This window comes from Trachymyrmex cornetzi, unplaced genomic scaffold, assembly GCF_001594075.2.
Source record: "Trachymyrmex cornetzi isolate Tcor2-1 unplaced genomic scaffold, Tcor1.1 scaffold748, whole genome shotgun sequence".
In the NCBI taxonomy this organism is placed as follows: domain Eukaryota; kingdom Metazoa; phylum Arthropoda; class Insecta; order Hymenoptera; family Formicidae; genus Trachymyrmex; species Trachymyrmex cornetzi.
Genome location: NW_017300079.1, coordinates 605,603 through 625,215, shown reverse-complemented (window position 1 = coordinate 625,215; position 19,613 = coordinate 605,603). Strand labels below are relative to the sequence as shown.

Genomic DNA, 19,613 nt, shown 5'->3' with positions numbered 1-19,613 from the left:
AGGCGTTCTTTGGATGGACGTTCACACCAATTACGGCACGATATCGGCCCAAGCGAGATTAGATTTTTACTAAATGTCATGATAATAACTTTAATATAAATTGTTTAATTTTTATTATATTTATTAAATTACATTATTTTGTTATTATATTTAAATAATTATGCGCGCTAGTTATAATATACATAAATAGACAGTAAGTAACGCATTCATCAATTAAAGAAATCGTGTAGCACGTAACGCAGAAAACTCGTAATCCAAAGGTCCTAGATTCGATCTCACTAAGGTAAGTATGTCTCTTTAAATTAATTTAAATAAATTATAAAAAATCATTCTAGTATCAGGCTGCTCTTCGCCCTGATGAAGTAAACTGCAATGCTGATGAAACGTTGGTATTCTAAGAATGGATTTAGACACGGAGATAACCCGCGAAACGCATAATTTCTGTATAAAAATTCATTCTCATTCAAAATTGAGTCACTCATAGGTTGCTAAATCTAATATTTAAATTTTTATTTTTTATTTCTAACTCGCGGAGACAATTTCATCGCGAAAAGCAAGAGCTGTGACAGCTTTCTGATGTCCTTGATATTCTCGTTCTACTGTTCCTGTAGACGCATTCCACAATCTTGCAACTCCATCTGAAGAAGCTGTAATATATAAAATAAAATAAAATAAAAGTATACTGGATATATTTATAAAACTTCGATTAAAAATTTTTTAATAATAAATTATGAATCGGAATATTTATTATAAATTACATAAATATACATATATTTACGTGCAAATTCTTATTATTAGGGAAAGGGAGGGAATGTTTGAAAAAAAGAGATACTCACCGGTAAATACATATTGAGAATCTGCACTGAATGCCGCATCCCAAACCCAACGCTTTGCCTCATGTTGAAGTACTTGTACTTCAGAAAAATCTGTTGTTCTCCATACTCGCGCAGTTTGATCAGCCGATGTTGTTACCAACGATCTTAATAAATTAATTCGGATATAAAGCTGTATTCAGTAAAGGGTATAAAAAATTGTTGAAGATAGCATGCTATTATTTCTTTGTTAACATTTTACAATAAACGTTTTCGTGGAGGGTTCGATTACACCTATGAATAGGCTCATAATGTAAAAAAATGATATAACATTGTGCATGATGGAGATAGCAATATATTAATAATCAATCAAATTTGACCATAAATGCATTTTCTTGCGTATAATATCGCTTGTATAGTGGAACAGCCAGTCAAATTTGACTAGAAATTCACTCTGCTATTGCGCATTCATGAGAATGGTACACCTTACTTTTTATATCACGGCGGTAAGCCATGTTATTCAGTGATCTTTAAAAGTTAATATCTCATTAATTATTGCGAAAATTGCAAAATAGACAACTTTTTGACTCGGTTTAATTCGCTTACGAGAAGTAATCCCGTTATTCCGGGACACCCTGTATATTCCTATGTAACATGTACATAAATAACTTCTTAAAAATAATTTTAAAAATTTCTATCATAAAAATAAGGAAATACTCACGTGGAATCAGGACTGAATTTACAGCGGAGGGCATAACGTTTATGAGCTAGAAGCTTATGACGGGGATTAAGTTTTGTAGGTTCTTCTCCTATACCTCCTGAAAGCGTCCAAATGTAGCAGTGTCCTTTATTATTTACTGCAGCCATATAAGTGCCATCTTGATCTATTGTAATATCCTGAATCGAAGATTCAGCTTCAGGAATCTATAATAAAAATATTTAAATAATATATAAATTATATACAGAGTATCCAGGTTTTTGACAAAGCGCTTGTGTGCAAGTAGCGCGGACTAAACTGAGTCGAAAGTCCCCTATATATAGTTTTTGCTATTTTCGTAATAATTTACAAGAAATTAATTACTATAGATTGCCAAATAAGCACATATCATCCACTCGTTCTATCGGTCATGATTGCTAAATGCATGCGGAATTATTTACTACAAATGGCAAGTTACGCACGAGCGTGAAAGAAAACAACTCCTCGAGTTGAGTGGTCGTATTTCGCTACGTGCTTGTACTTGACGTTGGCAATAGTTGGAACGGATACGCACTTGGCAATCTTTAGCAATTAATTTCTCGTAAATTATTGCAAAAATTACAAGATGATATAGAACTTTCGATTCAGTTTAATTCACTCTACCTTCACATGAGCACTTTGTTAAAACTTACCGGACACCTTGTACATTATTTATATAAATATTTTAATATAAATATATAATTGAAAGTAAAATCCTTGTAATTCCTCGCGAATTTAAATTCTAAACATATATATGTAAAATTTTCAACTAAGAAGTGCCACTAAAAGTTAGATGTTGAAATAATAATTCTATATATAATTTAATTAAAATACATTTTACTTCAGCTGATTGTACATCAATTACTTAAACCAAGAACTTCCTTCTATACATATTAGTTATTACGACAAATATTATCACATGTTTCGGTGGTTGAATTGGATGAACGTCTGCATTGCAGAAAGTCCTCGGCGTAAGTAATCGGCGGTCAGTTAAAGTAAAATCTTTTCTCTGGGTAATCCAGGTTTGAATCCCGGCTGAGATAATACTTTTCGTAATAAGAATTCTTCAAATCGACGATCAAATTTAATTTGTGAGATTATTTCGGTTTGATTGTGTTGCAAATCCGAAAGTAATCGGTGCGCAGTCATGTGAAGTAAAATGTACTTAAAATAAATTTCATGTTAAATTATTACTATAATATCTAACTTTAACCGTAGTGGTGCTTCTTCTTAGTTGATTTATTCATATAGGAAGCTTTCCAACAAGCGACATTGTGTAACACAGTGATCATTTCATCTTTGTTTAACATTGGCAGAAAACAAGGATAAGATAAATGATTCACTGTCTTACACTGTCATCTGTGTCTCTTATTGAAAAGCTCCCATAGCCTTATTTCTAACTTATTGTAAAATTTTCAAATATAAAAAAATAACATACTAATTGTTCATTATGATCAGAACGAAGATCCCATAAATGTATGACTCCACTTTGATCGCCAACAATTAGTTCTGCTTGATTGGGATGTAAACACACACAATTTACAGGTGCGGATACTTGAAATATTCTTTGGCATTGAAAGCTGCTAGATCTATCATTAAATTTATATTACTGAAAATAGAATTCAAAATATAAACCATTCTTGTTTCTGTATAAAATTTACCTCAAATCCCATACTCTTGCAGAACAATCTTCTCCTCCTGTATACATCCATTTTCCTTCCTCCTATTTGTAAAAAATATTTCTTTTTGAAAAGTGAAAATGAGGAATAACTTTCAGTGGTCTTGACCTTGATAAGTTATTATCCGGTTGTTCTGTCTTCGTATAAACTATATGATAATTTATTTAATGGATAGACAAAAGAGTAAGAGCATAAAAAAATAAGAGAATTGGAGAATGAGCTGAAGTTTATCGAAAGGTGGAACAATCCAGAGAACATGCATGTCTGAAAGATATCCAAAAGACGTCTTGAATTAGATGTCTTTAAGACGTTTTTCAAATATTTTCCAAAGATGTCAGAAATTATTCAAGTTTTAGAACATGTGTAGCAATTTACATTATCGACTACAAATTTTATTTATATATTTATAATATAGAGGAAAGCCTCCTAATATGAGATAGGCGCCTAATATGAGATAGCGGCGTTTCTGTTAAACTAATAATAAACGCTATCTATTGGTTCCACCATGAATTTATTGCTCTTGGATTGAAAACTATTTAGTAGAAAATTCATTATTAGATCATGCCTGTAGTCATTGTAAAACAAGATTTTAGAATTTGGATGTCTTGGATCAAGTTTCATTGAGATGAGCCTTTAAACCTTGTTTATTATTTAATAAATAAATATTTGGCAATAAATTCTTCTTGTAGTGATAAAGTAAGGTCGTACTAATAGAAAAATATGGGATATGTTGAATTGTTTAATTACAAAAGATAGATTTGATGATCGTAAAACCATAAGGTGTGGAAATCGTAATATGAGAGATACCCAGGGTATTTTTAATATGAAATAACCCATGCTCCTATGTTATAGTGAAAATCGTTGCTAAAGTATAAATATTATTGTACAATAATAAAAAAGACAACCGGAATGAACGTCGAGTGCCTATTTCTGCGATGCTTGATTCTAACTACCTGAAAACGAGTTTTAGGTACAATCGCATGCTCACTTTTTGCGCACACTGGCTGTGTTTGTTTGTATTTTAGAAACATTAAATAAAGTTTTTTAATTGCAATACTGATATACTTTGCGTTTTACTATCGATTTCTCAGGGCATCTCATATTAGGAGCACAATTTTTTGACTTTGCGATTTCTTCACTTTTTACATTTCTTTAATTTTCAAAGAAAATGGAATTTGAATTAAATTTTATATATATAACGTTATCTTAAAGCTTATTAAATTCCCTTCAAAATGACATATTATTTTTTAAAATTTTGCCTATAGACTTCTAGCATTTACCCAAAATGAACTCGGTATCTCATAATAGGGGCCTTTCCTCTATCTCTACAACATATTTATATATAATAAATATATATAATATATTATTTTTTATTTATATAATATCGAGTGTATGACATGGTTAATTTGAATAAGATATATTATATGTAACCTATAAAAATATTGGATGTCATTCAATCTGGCATTCTAATATTTTGTATTATATTATAGTGTTCTACAACTACACAATTATATGAAGCTGTCTATAAATGTATTGACATAAGGAAGAACGTAAAGCAGCAGATGAAATTACGTGGTAAATTGGTATATGAATGATACTGGTGTGTAAATCATACTTAATACAAATTTTTAATAACAATCTATCTGTCACAATTATAGCAACAAGTTATCAGGAACATAAGCAATTATAGACTTGCATGATTTTTGTGAGACATGCTTGGTTATCTGGGACACTGTATACAAGTACATTTGTAAAATATGAAAAATTTTATCCTATATATAAAAATATATAATATAATCAAAAAACCTGAAAACCTAAACTGGTAATATTTTTTGATACACCTTCATAGTTGATAACTGGATTCGGATTATTTGAAGCTAGATCATACATTCGTATATGCTGATATCCAGCAGCAGCTACAACATATTTGTCTGGTGTGATATCCAATGCGTTAACTTGCTGTGAATCTCGTTAAGAATACTCAAAAATTCAAAATGAAAGCTTTAAAAAGTTTCTTATTAATAACTAAAATACGTAAAATTTTAAAAATATTTCTCTATTAGGTGCAATAATATAAAATTATAATTGCTATTTATTTTATCTACAATGATTGTAAGACTTGTTTTAATAATATATTTACTGAATATAATTTAATAGAACAAAAATTATAGAATATATGCAAAATATCATTCCGTTTACATATAGTAAAGGATACAGAATCCGTATGTTGACAAGTACGTTGACAGACGCCTGTATGCGGTTGCCATATTTTGATAGTATGATCATAACCTCCCGTAACAAAAATCACTTGTTCATTGCTAATTGCACAATCAGCAGTCATTCTCGATTTACTTCAATTTAATTGTATCACAAATTTAAAAAATTTTAACGGATAATTATTCAGATTAATTACACCAAACAAAATATCAATAAAATTATACCACAGAGAAACCTCAGGGCAGCCATCCCGGCCTTTTTCCTGTAATGCTTCTAACCTAACTCCCCGTACACTAGCGACACCACGTCCATTTTCGAGATTCCCCCCGTCCCGCCGATAAAATCGTATCGTAGAAAGTGGACGTGGTACACCACAAATTATAAATGTGAAGAAAAAACTATTTTTCGACATTGATAAATAAATTTACATTATGACGCTACAGCTACGAATTGCAGATAAAGATAATATTATGCATATATGTGTACCTGAAGTATAATACACATAACAATTAAATTTTTAGAAATAAAATAAAAGTACCAAACTAACAATTAAGATCGCTTTGTTACCTTCGTCTAATAATTCGCTAAGGCTCACAGTGTCATCGGATCTGATTTAAAATTTTTTTTGTCTTCACCTGAGATAACACAAATTACGTTTTTTATGCAAATTTTTAGCCCGTTTTTACCAAACATAATTACTAATATGTAAATATATTCCAAAATCTCTATAATCACTAATCACTAGCAATTATAGTCTTCGAATAGACTTCAAACTTTTCAATCACATATTGTTGAATTAAGATTTAATTTAGCAAAAACGTGCTAGAGAGGCCCTCCCCCCCCCCCGCCGATTTTATTGGCGGTCCTCTTTTCTTTGTAAGTATACTCACCCATAAAGCTATAGCTTGTTTTTTTTTAAACAATCCGTTTTTTAAACAAGACCGTTTTAAACAATGACTTAAAATGCTAATACAGCTCTCTGATTATGGCTTATGACATGTTAAACCAGTCTCAAATATAAAAATACTATGAATACTGGTCTATAATTTTATCTACGTGTCACAAAAGTGGGCGTGGTACGTAATTCTCGAAAATGGATATTGATTTACGCATTATGCGTTATACTCGTATATAGATAAGAAAATTATCCAATCAAAGTCCTACATTTCCTTTCCTTCCATAAAATAAGACTCAAATTGATTTTATTTTGCTTTATGCATTATGCATTATACGAAAATCTGTGCTTTGGCCTGTAGTTCGTTTTTGTTGACACGCACGCGTATATACAGTAAATAAACAAAAACATTATCATTTGAAATTACATTTAGAATCTGATTTCATTGCTATGTATAATGATTTAGACATAATATGAAAAACTGTCTCCTATAAAACTCATTCTGTAAAAAATATTTAGTATACTTTTTATCTTTCATTTTATTTCTTCATCCATTTAAGATAATCCATACAGAATTCATAATTACAAGATAGTCTTTAAAATATATTCTGTATTTTTATGGATTTCTATAGCATTCTTAACAACATAATACTCATAAATTTAACTCTCTTCCTGCTCTCTCATTCAATCATATATATGTAAAATGAAAATATCATACGAATGAATTATGATACATTTTCATTTTTTATAAATGTTATTACAGTAGGACTTCTATACACAAGATATGGAAACGCTTACTATACGGTAGTAACACATCAAGTATTTCCACATACTATGTACAGTAGCTGTAAGACTAGACGTTCAAGGAAAAATTAAAATGAGAAAAATTATTAAGAATATGAAAAGATTTAACTGCAGATAATCTAAGTTTATAGTAGCGCAAAAAATGTCGAACAATTTTATAATTGCTTGTATTTTAGAATAATTGAAACATTATTATATCATTTTCAACCTACTGAGGGCACACACGACAAGTATGAGTGTAGCATTGTATGGAGTTTACAACAGAGAATCACTGAATCTCACAGATTAGGTAACGTGTCCACTTCACCCATTTCTGTAACTGTTTCATCGTCCATTGTGTAGCTTAACATACACTTCAAAGATACAGGCTCCTGAAAGAAATAATCAATTTTTCATATAAAAAGAAACATTAATATAAACTCTTATAAAATCAACATCTCCTCTTTAAACTGCTTTCTCATTACTTCACATTTACTACATACATATGCGTAAAGTGAAAATGTTTTTGTATAAGTTATAACTAAAATGACATTTTCACTGCACGCATGCACACATATGTATATAGAGTGTCTTTGATCTAACGCATCATCTGCTAATGACAAATTCTTGAAGTCATTTAGACACAAAAATTCTAATATCAAAATGTTAAGGCTACGATAGTTTTCAAATGGTATGTGTTTAAAGATTTTCAATCAGGTCTAATATTCCCGCACTCAAGTTCGTTACACAGTGAAGGTGTCCTTGGACATTGATGTTAAATATTATCTATTTTGCGTACTGCACACGTTTAGTACGTGTGTTGCACGTGTATTATTTTACAAAAATGTAAAATTTGCTATAAAATTATGCACCAAGATTAATGTTTTGTTTAGAGGCGTTCGAAGCCCTTTCCATGCGAAGCAATCCATCCCACTTTCCCTTTTTAGAAGCATCTAACTTTCCACGCAAAGCGAATCCCATCCCACCTCCTTCTTTTTAAGAGCCGTTTATCCCATCTCCTCCTTTTTAAGAGCCGTTTATCTCACCTCCTCCTCTACCTAGGAGTGTCTGACTTTCCACGTGAAGGAATGTCCACCCTACACTCTCTACTTGCGGCATGACAACTATGCTCATACGTATGGTACTGTACGACTACAATCTGCATAGTATGGAAATACAAAATGATACTTGCATCGATTCAATCCATTAGTTGATTTCAGTAAGAAAGGTAAACATAGCTTATCTTCAGCACATACCGTACGAAAGCTTATAGTCTATATGACATACAGGGTGTCAGAAAATTATATAATTTATGATATTTTTTCTGTTAATAACTTTTTAATGAATTACGAGCGACAGTTAAAATTTGTTCAAGGTCATTCAAGGTCATGATCTTGAACATATGTCAAGGTCAAGGTTATTTGAGGATAGTCTCTCATGCTGCATATTTACCAAAGTTATCATATATTACACATATATTAATAATATAGTATTAATAATATTAATTAATTTGAATGTTTTTCATTTTAAATAATTGAACTATTAATTTATTGTCAAAAAGAATAATTATTATGTAATTGTATTACCTTGAGAGGATTCGCAATCAGCATAATCTGTGTGATTGCGGATGGAGGGAGGAATGGATTATGCGGTGGCAGCTTTGTTCCAGAAGGTGCCTGCAGTCTACATTTGCATTTCTATGTATAATTATACAAAATCAAAGTTAAAAATATTTATTTAATTAAGTGATTTAAAATTTCTCTAAAAATATTCATAAATCCTTAAATATTAAGATTTTTGGGATTCTGTCATCTTCTTGTTAAATTTCTTTACGCATTAAACTTAAATTCAAAACAACCCTTGTTCGCATAATGCCTTTAAATTGCCTTAAACGAAATTACTATTTTGACATGATGACAACTGAAGGGAAACTTGTGCTAAGGACCTATTTTCTTTCTTATTATGCAGAAGAAAGTGTTAAGTTATATATCGAAAATTCATGTACTTTATATTTTAGAAATTTAGAAAATTTTTAATCTTGAATACTTACTTTAGACACAACCGCTTGAAATAAATAATTACTAAGTGGCTTTGCGTTTTTACTCATTGTAGTAATTACTATTACAGATACATCTGATCTAGGGCTATCCTGAGCAAAATGAAGCACCACACTTACGCCATTTCTTTCCTCAATTACTGTTAGAGGTGGATTTGTCCCTGTGAAGTAATTAGCATTATTTTTTAAATTAACATATGTTGTATTAACGCACGTATGTACGCACGCATGCACGCGTGCACGCGTGTATATATATATGCACGGTGATTCACCTAAAACAAAACACATAAATATGTTGAAAATTAAACTCGGTAGGCAAAAATGTTTCAGATAAAAATTATATGGCCCGATGGGATATAAATAATGATAAAATCAATTTTCAAAAATCTATTTTTTTAAGGCTGTATGAAGATTACATTTTTTTGAATAGAATAATGATTATTTTACATAATATTCCTCTAAATTATTTTACATATAAAAGTATTAAAGTAGAGATATAAAAAATCAATACTTTCAGAGTTGTATGTTTTGTATACTATATTCTGACACATATTGGCATGAAAAATAAAATATTTCGTAAATTATTAATTTTTTAATTATCGTATCTGATACTTATGTATAATCAGATAAATCAATTAATGTAAAGAAAAAATTAAAATTTAAAAAAGTCAAGGGGACTTCTATACGATTTTGAAAAATCGATTTTTAGAAAATTAATTTTATATTATTTAGCCTCCTTCAAATCGTGCAACACTTTTATCTGAAACATTTTTGCCTACCGGGTTTAGTTTTCGATGTATTCCAATATTTTATAGGTAAATCACCTTCTAAGAAATGTAGAAAAAAAATTAAAAACATGAACAAAGTAAAACAATGTCATGATAGATAAATTTATCTAATAACCTGGTTTAATATCTTCAAGGCAGACAGTGATATCAGTCAATGGTTTGATTTCAGGCTCAATATTTGCTATCCTTGACATACCGTTCTGCAATTGCGTCATTTCCTGCGACTGTATTTTTGCATCCATTATTTCTGAATTACTATTTTTCTTGCACAAATCAACATTAATTTTTGACGAATTTGAAGATGCAAAAATGTCTAAATTACTATTTCTTTCACATTTCCTCGTATTTGGTTGCTCTGTTGCAATATGTTGCGACATATTATTAGAATTATGGGACGAATTTTTTCTACTGGGATCATAGATGTTTTGAATTTTTGTCACGTTATTATTTGTTTTGCTGCAAAAAATAAAATATTTTTTTAATTGAAAGTTTTGAAAATTTTTTTATTATAAAATTGAATTTAAAGTGGGATAAATAAAAAGTGTTAAATCACGTGTCTGTAAAATTTATTTTAATAACGATTTATTTTAATAAAAAAATGTTTTAAACAAAAATTCTTTTATTTTGAAAGAGAGATACATAATAACAATTACGAGATTGACTTTGTCAAGATTAATGCACTTCGTAAATTTTTTTATTATATATTCTTCTAGATGATATTAAAATATTTTTAAATTGATATAATTAAACTTTTTTTCATGAAGAACCTCTCAAGTTGTTAGCCACAGAAATTATGACATCGTTGATAATATTCAAAATACTACACGTCTGAATCTACGGATTCTCTTCCACCGAGACTGTATGATGTCGACATTTTATTAATTTTCAAAAAATAATGATTGTTCCGGTAGCACTTTCTATTGTTCTATTGTTCTTTCAAAAATAATAAAATGTTCTGCATTTTTAATATCAAAAAATCAAAAATAAAGAAATGTCGTGCTAACTTCACAGACACGACTGCATGGTCTGCCAAAATTACGTAAACTCAATATCCCTCAGAACAATTGTCAGTGTTATAAAATCCCCGACATATGACTTCTCATGTTTCCTCGGCAGACAAATACTGACTGAGAGAGTAATTAAAAATTATTCTCGGCACTGCAAAATCGAATTTGGTTTATCTTATTTATAATCGGTATATAAGTTTTATGAAAGCCCTTTATGTCCGTTTAGAGATTGAGACTATTTTTTTTGTTTTCTTATTTTCAGCATCTCCGAAATTTGAGATTTAAAATTCAACCTTCATCCAATATTCTTAAATATGCTTACCCTTGTGACAAGCGTGTAGTTGACACTGTACCCGATAAACTTTGTTTAAGTAAAGTTTCGCCCAATTCGTTCAATTCTTCCAATGCTTTTGCTTTACTGTCTATTTTTTCTTCGTCAGTGTTGGTAATTTCGCCTACGGATTATCATCATTTAGAAGAATAATACAATATAATAAATAAATATAAATATTTAAAAAATACAAAAAAAGTATTAACTGCTTTATCATTTTGTAAGTCTTCAATTGTTTGCATTAAATTTTTTCAATTGCAATTAAACATTTTTTTGCTTACTTTTCTTATTCATGGGCGAGATACTAATTGGTTGCATTATAGCGTTTGGCATTAAAAAATTTGTTTCAGACTTCATTGGTTTTTCTAGTACATTAAAGATATCTCCGAGCACATCCATATCTGAGCGATGATCCGTCGACGATGTGCTCTGCATCATGCTTAAATTGTTCTTACAGGAAATCATATCAGTGGGAGACGATAAATCCAGAAGAGATGGTTCATTGTAAGTTGGCTTAGAAGCCTCTGTCGTAGATTTGGGGAATTGCCCCAGAACGATAATAGACGTATACTTCTCAAAAACTTGATTCAATTCATCACTCGCAGCTAGTACATTACCTGATGTCACAGAATGCACAGAAAATTAATTAAAAAGATTAATGATTTGTTGATTATATAAACTAGGATAACGAAAAAGATTGATGCAGATAAATAAGTAATAGGTATTGATGTCCAATAATCTAATTTTAAGGCGTCTCCAAACGATATGGCCAACATATGCCAACATTAGCAAATATCATACACATACCATACATGACATACACAATTATCCATATCGAATGTAGTCAATATTTAGTAAGTCAATGTGTGCAAAGTTGATGTATACATTGGCCATATCGTCTGCAGGCACCTTTATGATATGTCATTTTTATAAAATTCGATATCTAAATTGAAATACTTCACATATTTTTGACTCGTTATATTATATCAAATATACAGATTTTCAGTTTTGAATTATATATAATTGCGGCTTGAATTTTTTAAACTAAATTATATTATAAATGTAAATAAAATTTTCTAGACTAGTTATAAAATAATGAATAAATCGTTTAGTTATGACAAGATATGACAAGCTACCAAGCATTTCGACATTGCCCTGAGTTTCGCTGGCGAGTCTCAACAAAATAGGTTTCAATCGCTCGCATGCTTGATACAACTCTTTCATTAATTCAAGATCCTCTGTACTAGTTTCATTCTGATTATACGAATCTAGCATTTCTGACAGTAGCATTACATTGTTTTGCACAGATTCTAATTCCATGCCTCTTCGCGAGTTTAACTGCAGTCGTTCTTCATCCTACAAAAAGAGATATCTGTAATGAAAATCTTTAAAAATATAAATGTTAAATTCAAAAATTAAAGCATATCAAAATAAAAAAACATGAAAAAAAAGAAATACAATTGATGCTCCTTATTTCCGAATTCATGATTCATAGTTAATATAACTGTGACAGCATTTCTTTATTCGCGATAAATATTGCAATTTTTGCGGATACAACTTATCGTACATGTATGCAATTGTATCATTGATCTTGATTTGATCTAAAATCCAACGAATCATTGTTTCAAAATGGAAATTTTTTCATTAATTACAATAAATTCCCTTTCACAATTAAAGTACAGATAGTAACGCAATGTTAAATAATTTCATATAAAATGAAAAAATATTTGAAAATTATAGTTCAGTTATTGACTCCTGGATAGTGATCACATAACTTTTTCCCTAAGATTAGTTGGATTTGATTCTGCTCACTTTATTCCGTTAACTTATAAAATGTAGAGTATAATTTTCACTACAAAATTTAATTTATCTTTTAGTGATATAAAAATCATAATTTTAACAAAAATAAGTCGAAGGACATTCATTATGTGTGCAAACGATAATGACATGATGCATTGATGTTTTTATTACTACTATAAATTATGTATTACTTATAAAAAAAACAGTTAATAACTAAAATTAGTTAAAATTATATATGAAATACACACATTTTCATATACATTGCATATTTTATTTTATTTTAAATAAAAATAATATTTCTCTCTCTTTGATTTTTGTTTAATTTTTTTTAAACGCGTCTCATTTACTATCATATATTTAACCATTCCATATTCACGGATTATCGGATACGTAACATCTGCGAGTAAAGAGCATCAATTGTATTTGAATTTTAATTTCTTTAAAGATTTTATATCAAATATCTCTCTAAAATGTAGATACCTCTTTCACCATAAATTTAATCAATCGGTTTGCAGATTGCAAATCAGAAGGATCCTTACTATGAAGTAATCTACGCAAATGCTTTGACATTTCTTCATTTTCGAATATATTATTTTTTATCTTAGACGATTTTTTACTTTCTTCATTGTTTGTCATTATAAATGCAGCATCTTCCTGTAATTTGTTTTTATCCCGTATATTGCAAATTCTTTAATAATTAACTAATTAATAATTCAATCTGAATAATATTTACAATACTATTTAAACAAATGTTACAATAAGATAAAAGAATATAATTAAAAAAATAATATTTAAATATATATAAAGTAGTAATAAAATTAAGATGAAATCCTACATAATAATAACAATAATTACAATAAAAGTATAGTTAAAAAGTTTGACAATTAAGTTTACAGATAAAATGTGATTAAGTATAATTTATAACTCAAAGAGAAATCTGAGAGGATATGAGGGCCTTTTTCCTGTAACCGCAAAATGCCTCGCGCACTACTGCCCTCTGAAGAAATGGATGTAAACTACACAACAATATCCATTTTTTGCGGTGCTCCTGATGGAAATAAGTCACTGAAATTGTTGAAATCTCTATTAATTTAATAGATTTTAGTTATTTCAACGATTTTAGCAATTAATTCACTTCTCACACACACACACATGATAGGGCAAACTAAATTAAGTTTTAAAAATTATTATTAATATCTCGTTAACTATTGCAAAAATTGCAAAATAGTAGAGCACTTTTCAACTCAGTTTCGTTCGCTCTGTTTACTTATGATATCTTATAATATGATATGATGATTGTTAAAGACATTTAATATTTCGAAAATAATTTGAATTTTATTGTAAATAAAAATCTTGAAATATCAACTAAAAATTCAGAGGATTTAAATTGATATAAATCGAGGTAATATATGTGTAAGTGAAATGCATGTATATTTGATCTTCTGCTTACTATGTAATTATTTCCGATGATGTAAATAAAAAAAATGTTTACTTTTTATTTACAATTCAAAAAAGAAGTGTTTCTGGATCTATACATACAACTTTTTTATTTTTATCAATTAGAATAATTCCTACGACTCTGTATATAAAGGGATAAACTAAATTCCGGGATATTTTTTATAGATGATTGTTCTATTGAACTATGTAATACTGTGAAATAAATGATTAACTGAATACTTTGCTGTATTTTTAATATTGCCATGTTAGAAAAACAGGAAAATATCTGTAAATATAATTGTCAGACTATATATAAATGTAACATTTGACAAAGATAACCTCGATGACTCCTTGCTTCTTCAACATTTCATAAGCCTCCTTAATTTTTGATTCGCGAGGATATTCTTTGATCCATGCATAAAGAAGTTGCAGAACCTTTTGCCGTACACTCGCTGTAGTGCGATTACCTAAATATTTTGGCGAAACCAATTTTATCATCTCATTAAGGAAACGAAATTTACCAACTTCCGCATGAAATAATGGGCCACATCTCTTCATACAAGTATCTAATAACTGGAAAAATAAAAATCTACATATACAAGTCGTATATTTAAAATTTTATAAATTTTAAGTTCTCAAAATCTTGTTAAGATCTTATTGTTGAGATTTAATTAAGATTAAAGTATTTGTTATCTTTGTTATCTTATTTATATTGTTTTAAAAGAACCTCGGGTTTTTTGGGTCACGAGCGAACATATTTGATTTCTATGTGTGTATTTGTAGAGAAAGAGAATTGACAAAAATAATAACATACCCATGTGAGGATTTTTTAAAATTTCCAGTGTTGATCCAATGTAGAAGCAGTAGCGTAGTAAAGGAAGAGAGGGCGGAGAGAGCGGGGCCCACCCCAGACGCCCTTGCTAAGACCCCCATCTTAACAAGAGTGTCGATTCGATAGTATATACATATAATTCCTTGGGTGCATTTTACTTAATGTTCGCACGCTCACGCATCATCTCATCCTTGTTTAATATTTGATAACAAAAAGGATGAAATGATATTCGCAACATTAAATGGAACGCACCTCTCATTATAAGCAGAAAGGGGCAAAAGACTTCGGGCAAAACACAAAAGAAGAGTAACTAAATCGGTGAAATTGTTACCTTTTACAGCGAATTTTCTTTTGTTACAACAGGTATAAGTTTCTATTTCAGGCATTGTCTTCCCTTACTACGCCACTGTGTTGGAAGTTGAAAGAATGACCGAAAAAAGGATGAATTTTTCACCCGTTTTTCGGCCCTCGATTTTGGAATTGAATTTTATGCCAAATGATAGCTCATGATGAGACATTAATCACAAACAAAGTTTTACCTTGAATATATGATTGGTTTTAAACAGGTTGTTAAAACAAGAAAATTAATGGAATGCTATGCAAGTTCAAGCTATGCAAGCATTTAATCCCAGAATCTTCGCAAATAAAGCTGACTTGGTTCTTCTCCACATTCACTATTGCTGTGCAACCTTTACAGACATGATCGCTGAATTTGAGCCCAAACACAATAGAACTATAAATTCATGTATCAGATTCATTTATAGTGTGAGAAGAGATGAATACATAATTACGTCTTACTATAGACGTGCTCGTTAGTTAAAAGTCAATGTTAGAAAGCAATGCTTTGTCTGTTGTCTTTTGTATAATATCCTACGGACGGGACTACCTAGATCTCGTATTTTCATATTTTTCATTTTGTTCTCAATACATCGAGCAGAATATCTCTAGATTTGTTGATTATGTCACAGTATCGTACTGAGTTTTTAAGGTTTTTTTTATTTTTATTTTCGTTTTGTTATGGATCTCTCGTTTAATGTACGTTCCTTATACTCTGTTGCAATATTTAAATAGCGACTCTATGTGCATTTACTTAAACAAACATAACTGTTTTTTTTTTATCTAAAGTAATTATTGTTTACTGCTGTTTGCATAATAATTTGAGGTATGTCATAAAGATCCATGTGTAATAATATGCACACAAATACTCTGACTTGCCTTGTATGGGCTTTAATTAATTATTATTAGTCTATAAAATAAAAAGTTTAAAAATAAAATTATTATTATTGTACATTGACTGTTATATGTTTTATTGTTAAGACAAAGAAAACAATTCTTTGTCTTAATAATAAAAGAAAGTTCTTTGTTTTAAATAAAACATAATTAATACACAATAAAAATTTCCTTTTCGAAAAATTATGTTTTCAAAGCGAATCGAAATAATTTCGAACACGATTTAACATCGATGTCTTAACAAAAACTGTATAATTTGCTTGTTTAAGAGTCTAGCGATAAATATATTCGTCTTCTATTAAGGAATGTTTATAAAGTATAAATATCAAAGTAAGCTTCAAGTAATATTTCGATTCGATGGAATTTCGTAGACTTTGACGTTAATTCGATGAGTCATTTCTCATTCGTTCGTGGCCCATTTTGCCCGAGATTCTTTCATTCTTTCATTAGTTTTATAAAATTTTTAAGAAACATTTTATATGTATACTTATATAAAATATTTGTTAAAATGCTTTAACATTTATATATTTTATATATTTTATTCTAATATTTTTAATAATAATAACCGCACGATTTATCTAAATTTATTATTAATAAATTTATAGAGCCCATTTATCAACTATAAATATGTTAACTATCCAAATAGATTTAAATGTTTTTTTTTATTTTAACACTATATTAAAGCATCAAATTCATAAAATATTTAAAAACAACATACCGAAAGCGCTTGCAGTGCTTCTGATTCATTAAGTGATTGAATTTGTATTGCTAATAACTTGATACCTATTTGTATACCCTCTGCTTCTTTGGTAAGCATCACACAAAATGCTTCAATCGCTGCTACGTCTGGCTTCTGATTTTGTGGATTTGTAACTCTCTCTATATAGTATTTTATATACATATATATACTAATGTATCAATAAACATAAATACACACACGCGTGCGCACATAGTTCTATCATCAATGACTATATTTTTTATTTCCAAAATAATAAAGATACATGTCATATTACATAATTTAACGTAAATTCTATTATAAACATAGAAATCATTCATAAAAATTATTTAGTAGAAGAAAAAGAAGTTTTTATCATAACGTAATATTTAACATTACGTTATGAATTTCTGTATGCGTTGATGTAAGTTTACGTACATGCTTCCGTTTACGATCTGGAAGCCTATTATACGGTTCCTGAAACAAGATAAAAATTACAAAACTGATGAAATTCACTAGATATTGACCAATTAAGTTATTAATATTTTAATAAGTTAGTTCACTTTTTTGTAATTTTTACCTCGTTTCCAGAGCCTTAGTAGGCTCCTATTATTTAATGTAACGTAACACATTAAGGTCCATCAGACTTGCATAATCGTATGAACGTATGCATAAAGAAAATTGTCCAATCGCATTTTACGTCCTTAGAAATGTAATTGGATAGTTTTCTCCACAAATCTTTACATTAGAAAACACCTCACTAATAACGCTGATATTATATGTTAAAATTAATTTTAAGGGAAAGTTGATCTTCAGTATGCCCTCACCTCTATAACACATATGTCAAGGTCAAGATGAACGGTGAGGTGTTTCCTAATGTAAAGAATTCCTTTATGCATACAGTCATGCAACTGTATAAGTTTGTCTGAATAGGTCCATAGGATGTTCTTGTGTTCAGACCTTTGTTCTTTTTCTTCAATTTTTTACCGAAATAAAAACTGATAAACTTCAAAAGAAACAAGAAACAAGACTGTCGATAAAACAGTCATAGGTTCAGTTTATTTTTATATTAAATATTCTATCTTATTCAATGAATAAAATATCAATCAGGTTAAGCCTAAGCACAAATTATTCTGATAATGAAAAACCGGGCTTATGACCATCTTATCGATAATTGTGTTCTTTATTTATGATGATGTCATGGTAGAAGTCCATTAAGTAAAACAACATCATTAAGTTTACTAGATAATGAGAAACCGAGCCATAAGGAGAGAAAAAGACAAGAAATAAAAAACAAGAAATAGAACACAGAATGCATTGTTAGATTAATCTTATCAGTTAGGAAGCCATATCAAACGATGAAAAATAGAAAGATACCTAGCAAATGTTAGCAATTTGCCTATAAATTACTGGCAAATTCGATCAAAATTTCAACAATTAAATTTACATTAAGCTTGTATTAATGTAAGAACAAATTGCTGACAAAAATCAAACAAGGGTCAATTCTTATCATCAATTTTATGAGGTTCTCAAGCTTTACATGATTGTTGTTGACAATAAATATTAACTATATTTCTCTGTTCTTCAGTAAACAAGACTGGACTAAAATAGATTGAAATTTTAATCCATTTGAATTCATCCAATTGCGTACTTCAGCAGCATTTGTGATCTATTTCTACTTTTTGGGGTTCAATTGGATAGAAAAACTTTTTTAAAAATTTAATAGGATTGAGAAACTGTATTTTCTATTCATAATTTTGAATTGAGCAGTATTCACGATATACTTACAAAACTAAAATTTTTTTAGATTGAAAGGCATAAAAATGTGCTTCATGCAGTTCTAATATACATATAAACAAAAATGTATTGGGATTGTAAAGGATTTCAACGTTTGTGAATGCATACTTCTGAAAATCTGAATCCATTCCAATCCATTTCATTCCATTCTCTTTCAATCTATTTACTGAGGCTTTAATATACATAACTTTTATGAATGATCACTATATTTGTGAGGCTAATATTCAGTTTGAATTGTTTATGTTGATTTGGTCTTGTATTTCTTATAGCCTACTTCTTTAGGAAATGAATATAGATGATCTCTACATATATAAAATAGAGAAGTAGATATATATGTATACAGATAATGTATGTAATAGAAAAGTCATAGTAAAATGAGCTTAATTAATATTAAAAATTTGACATATTTAAATAGAAAGCAAAACATTGTAAATCAGTTGTGTAGTTCTTATTATACTCACGTATTAGAGCTTCTAAGCTAGTAGTCACCACATCCAT

At 29.3% G+C, this 19,613-nt stretch overlaps 2 protein-coding genes across 3 annotated transcripts; both read right to left on the bottom strand.

The window, feature by feature from the left end:
• Positions 1-167: 167 nt before the first annotated feature.
• Lst8 (MTOR associated protein, LST8) lies at positions 168-5,709 on the bottom strand. 2 transcript variants are annotated; one of them, XM_018518251.1, is made up of 7 exons: positions 5,443-5,709; positions 5,034-5,186; positions 3,210-3,271; positions 2,987-3,137; positions 1,534-1,736; positions 837-979; positions 168-647 (listed from the first exon to the last, which is right to left on the bottom strand). In XM_018518251.1, the coding sequence occupies exons 1-7, from the start codon at positions 5,566-5,568 to the stop codon at positions 523-525; spliced, it is 963 nt and encodes a 320-aa protein (XP_018373753.1). In that variant the 5' UTR covers positions 5,569-5,709; the 3' UTR covers positions 168-522. The 2 variants fall into 2 exon arrangements, with proteins under 2 accessions (XP_018373753.1, XP_018373755.1); XM_018518253.1 differs by lacking the exon at positions 5,034-5,186 and having other exon boundaries at positions 5,427-5,709.
• Positions 5,710-6,974: 1,265 nt separating this feature from the next.
• On the bottom strand, positions 6,975-19,613 carry Gga (ADP-ribosylation factor-binding protein Gga). The gene is made up of 11 exons (XM_018518386.1): positions 19,577-19,613; positions 17,322-17,482; positions 14,881-15,114; positions 13,585-13,758; positions 12,441-12,660; positions 11,586-11,921; positions 11,296-11,428; positions 10,082-10,422; positions 9,173-9,339; positions 8,709-8,819; positions 6,975-7,514 (listed from the first exon to the last, which is right to left on the bottom strand). The coding sequence occupies exons 1-11, from the start codon at positions 19,611-19,613 to the stop codon at positions 7,422-7,424; spliced, it is 2,007 nt and encodes a 668-aa protein (XP_018373888.1). The 3' UTR covers positions 6,975-7,421.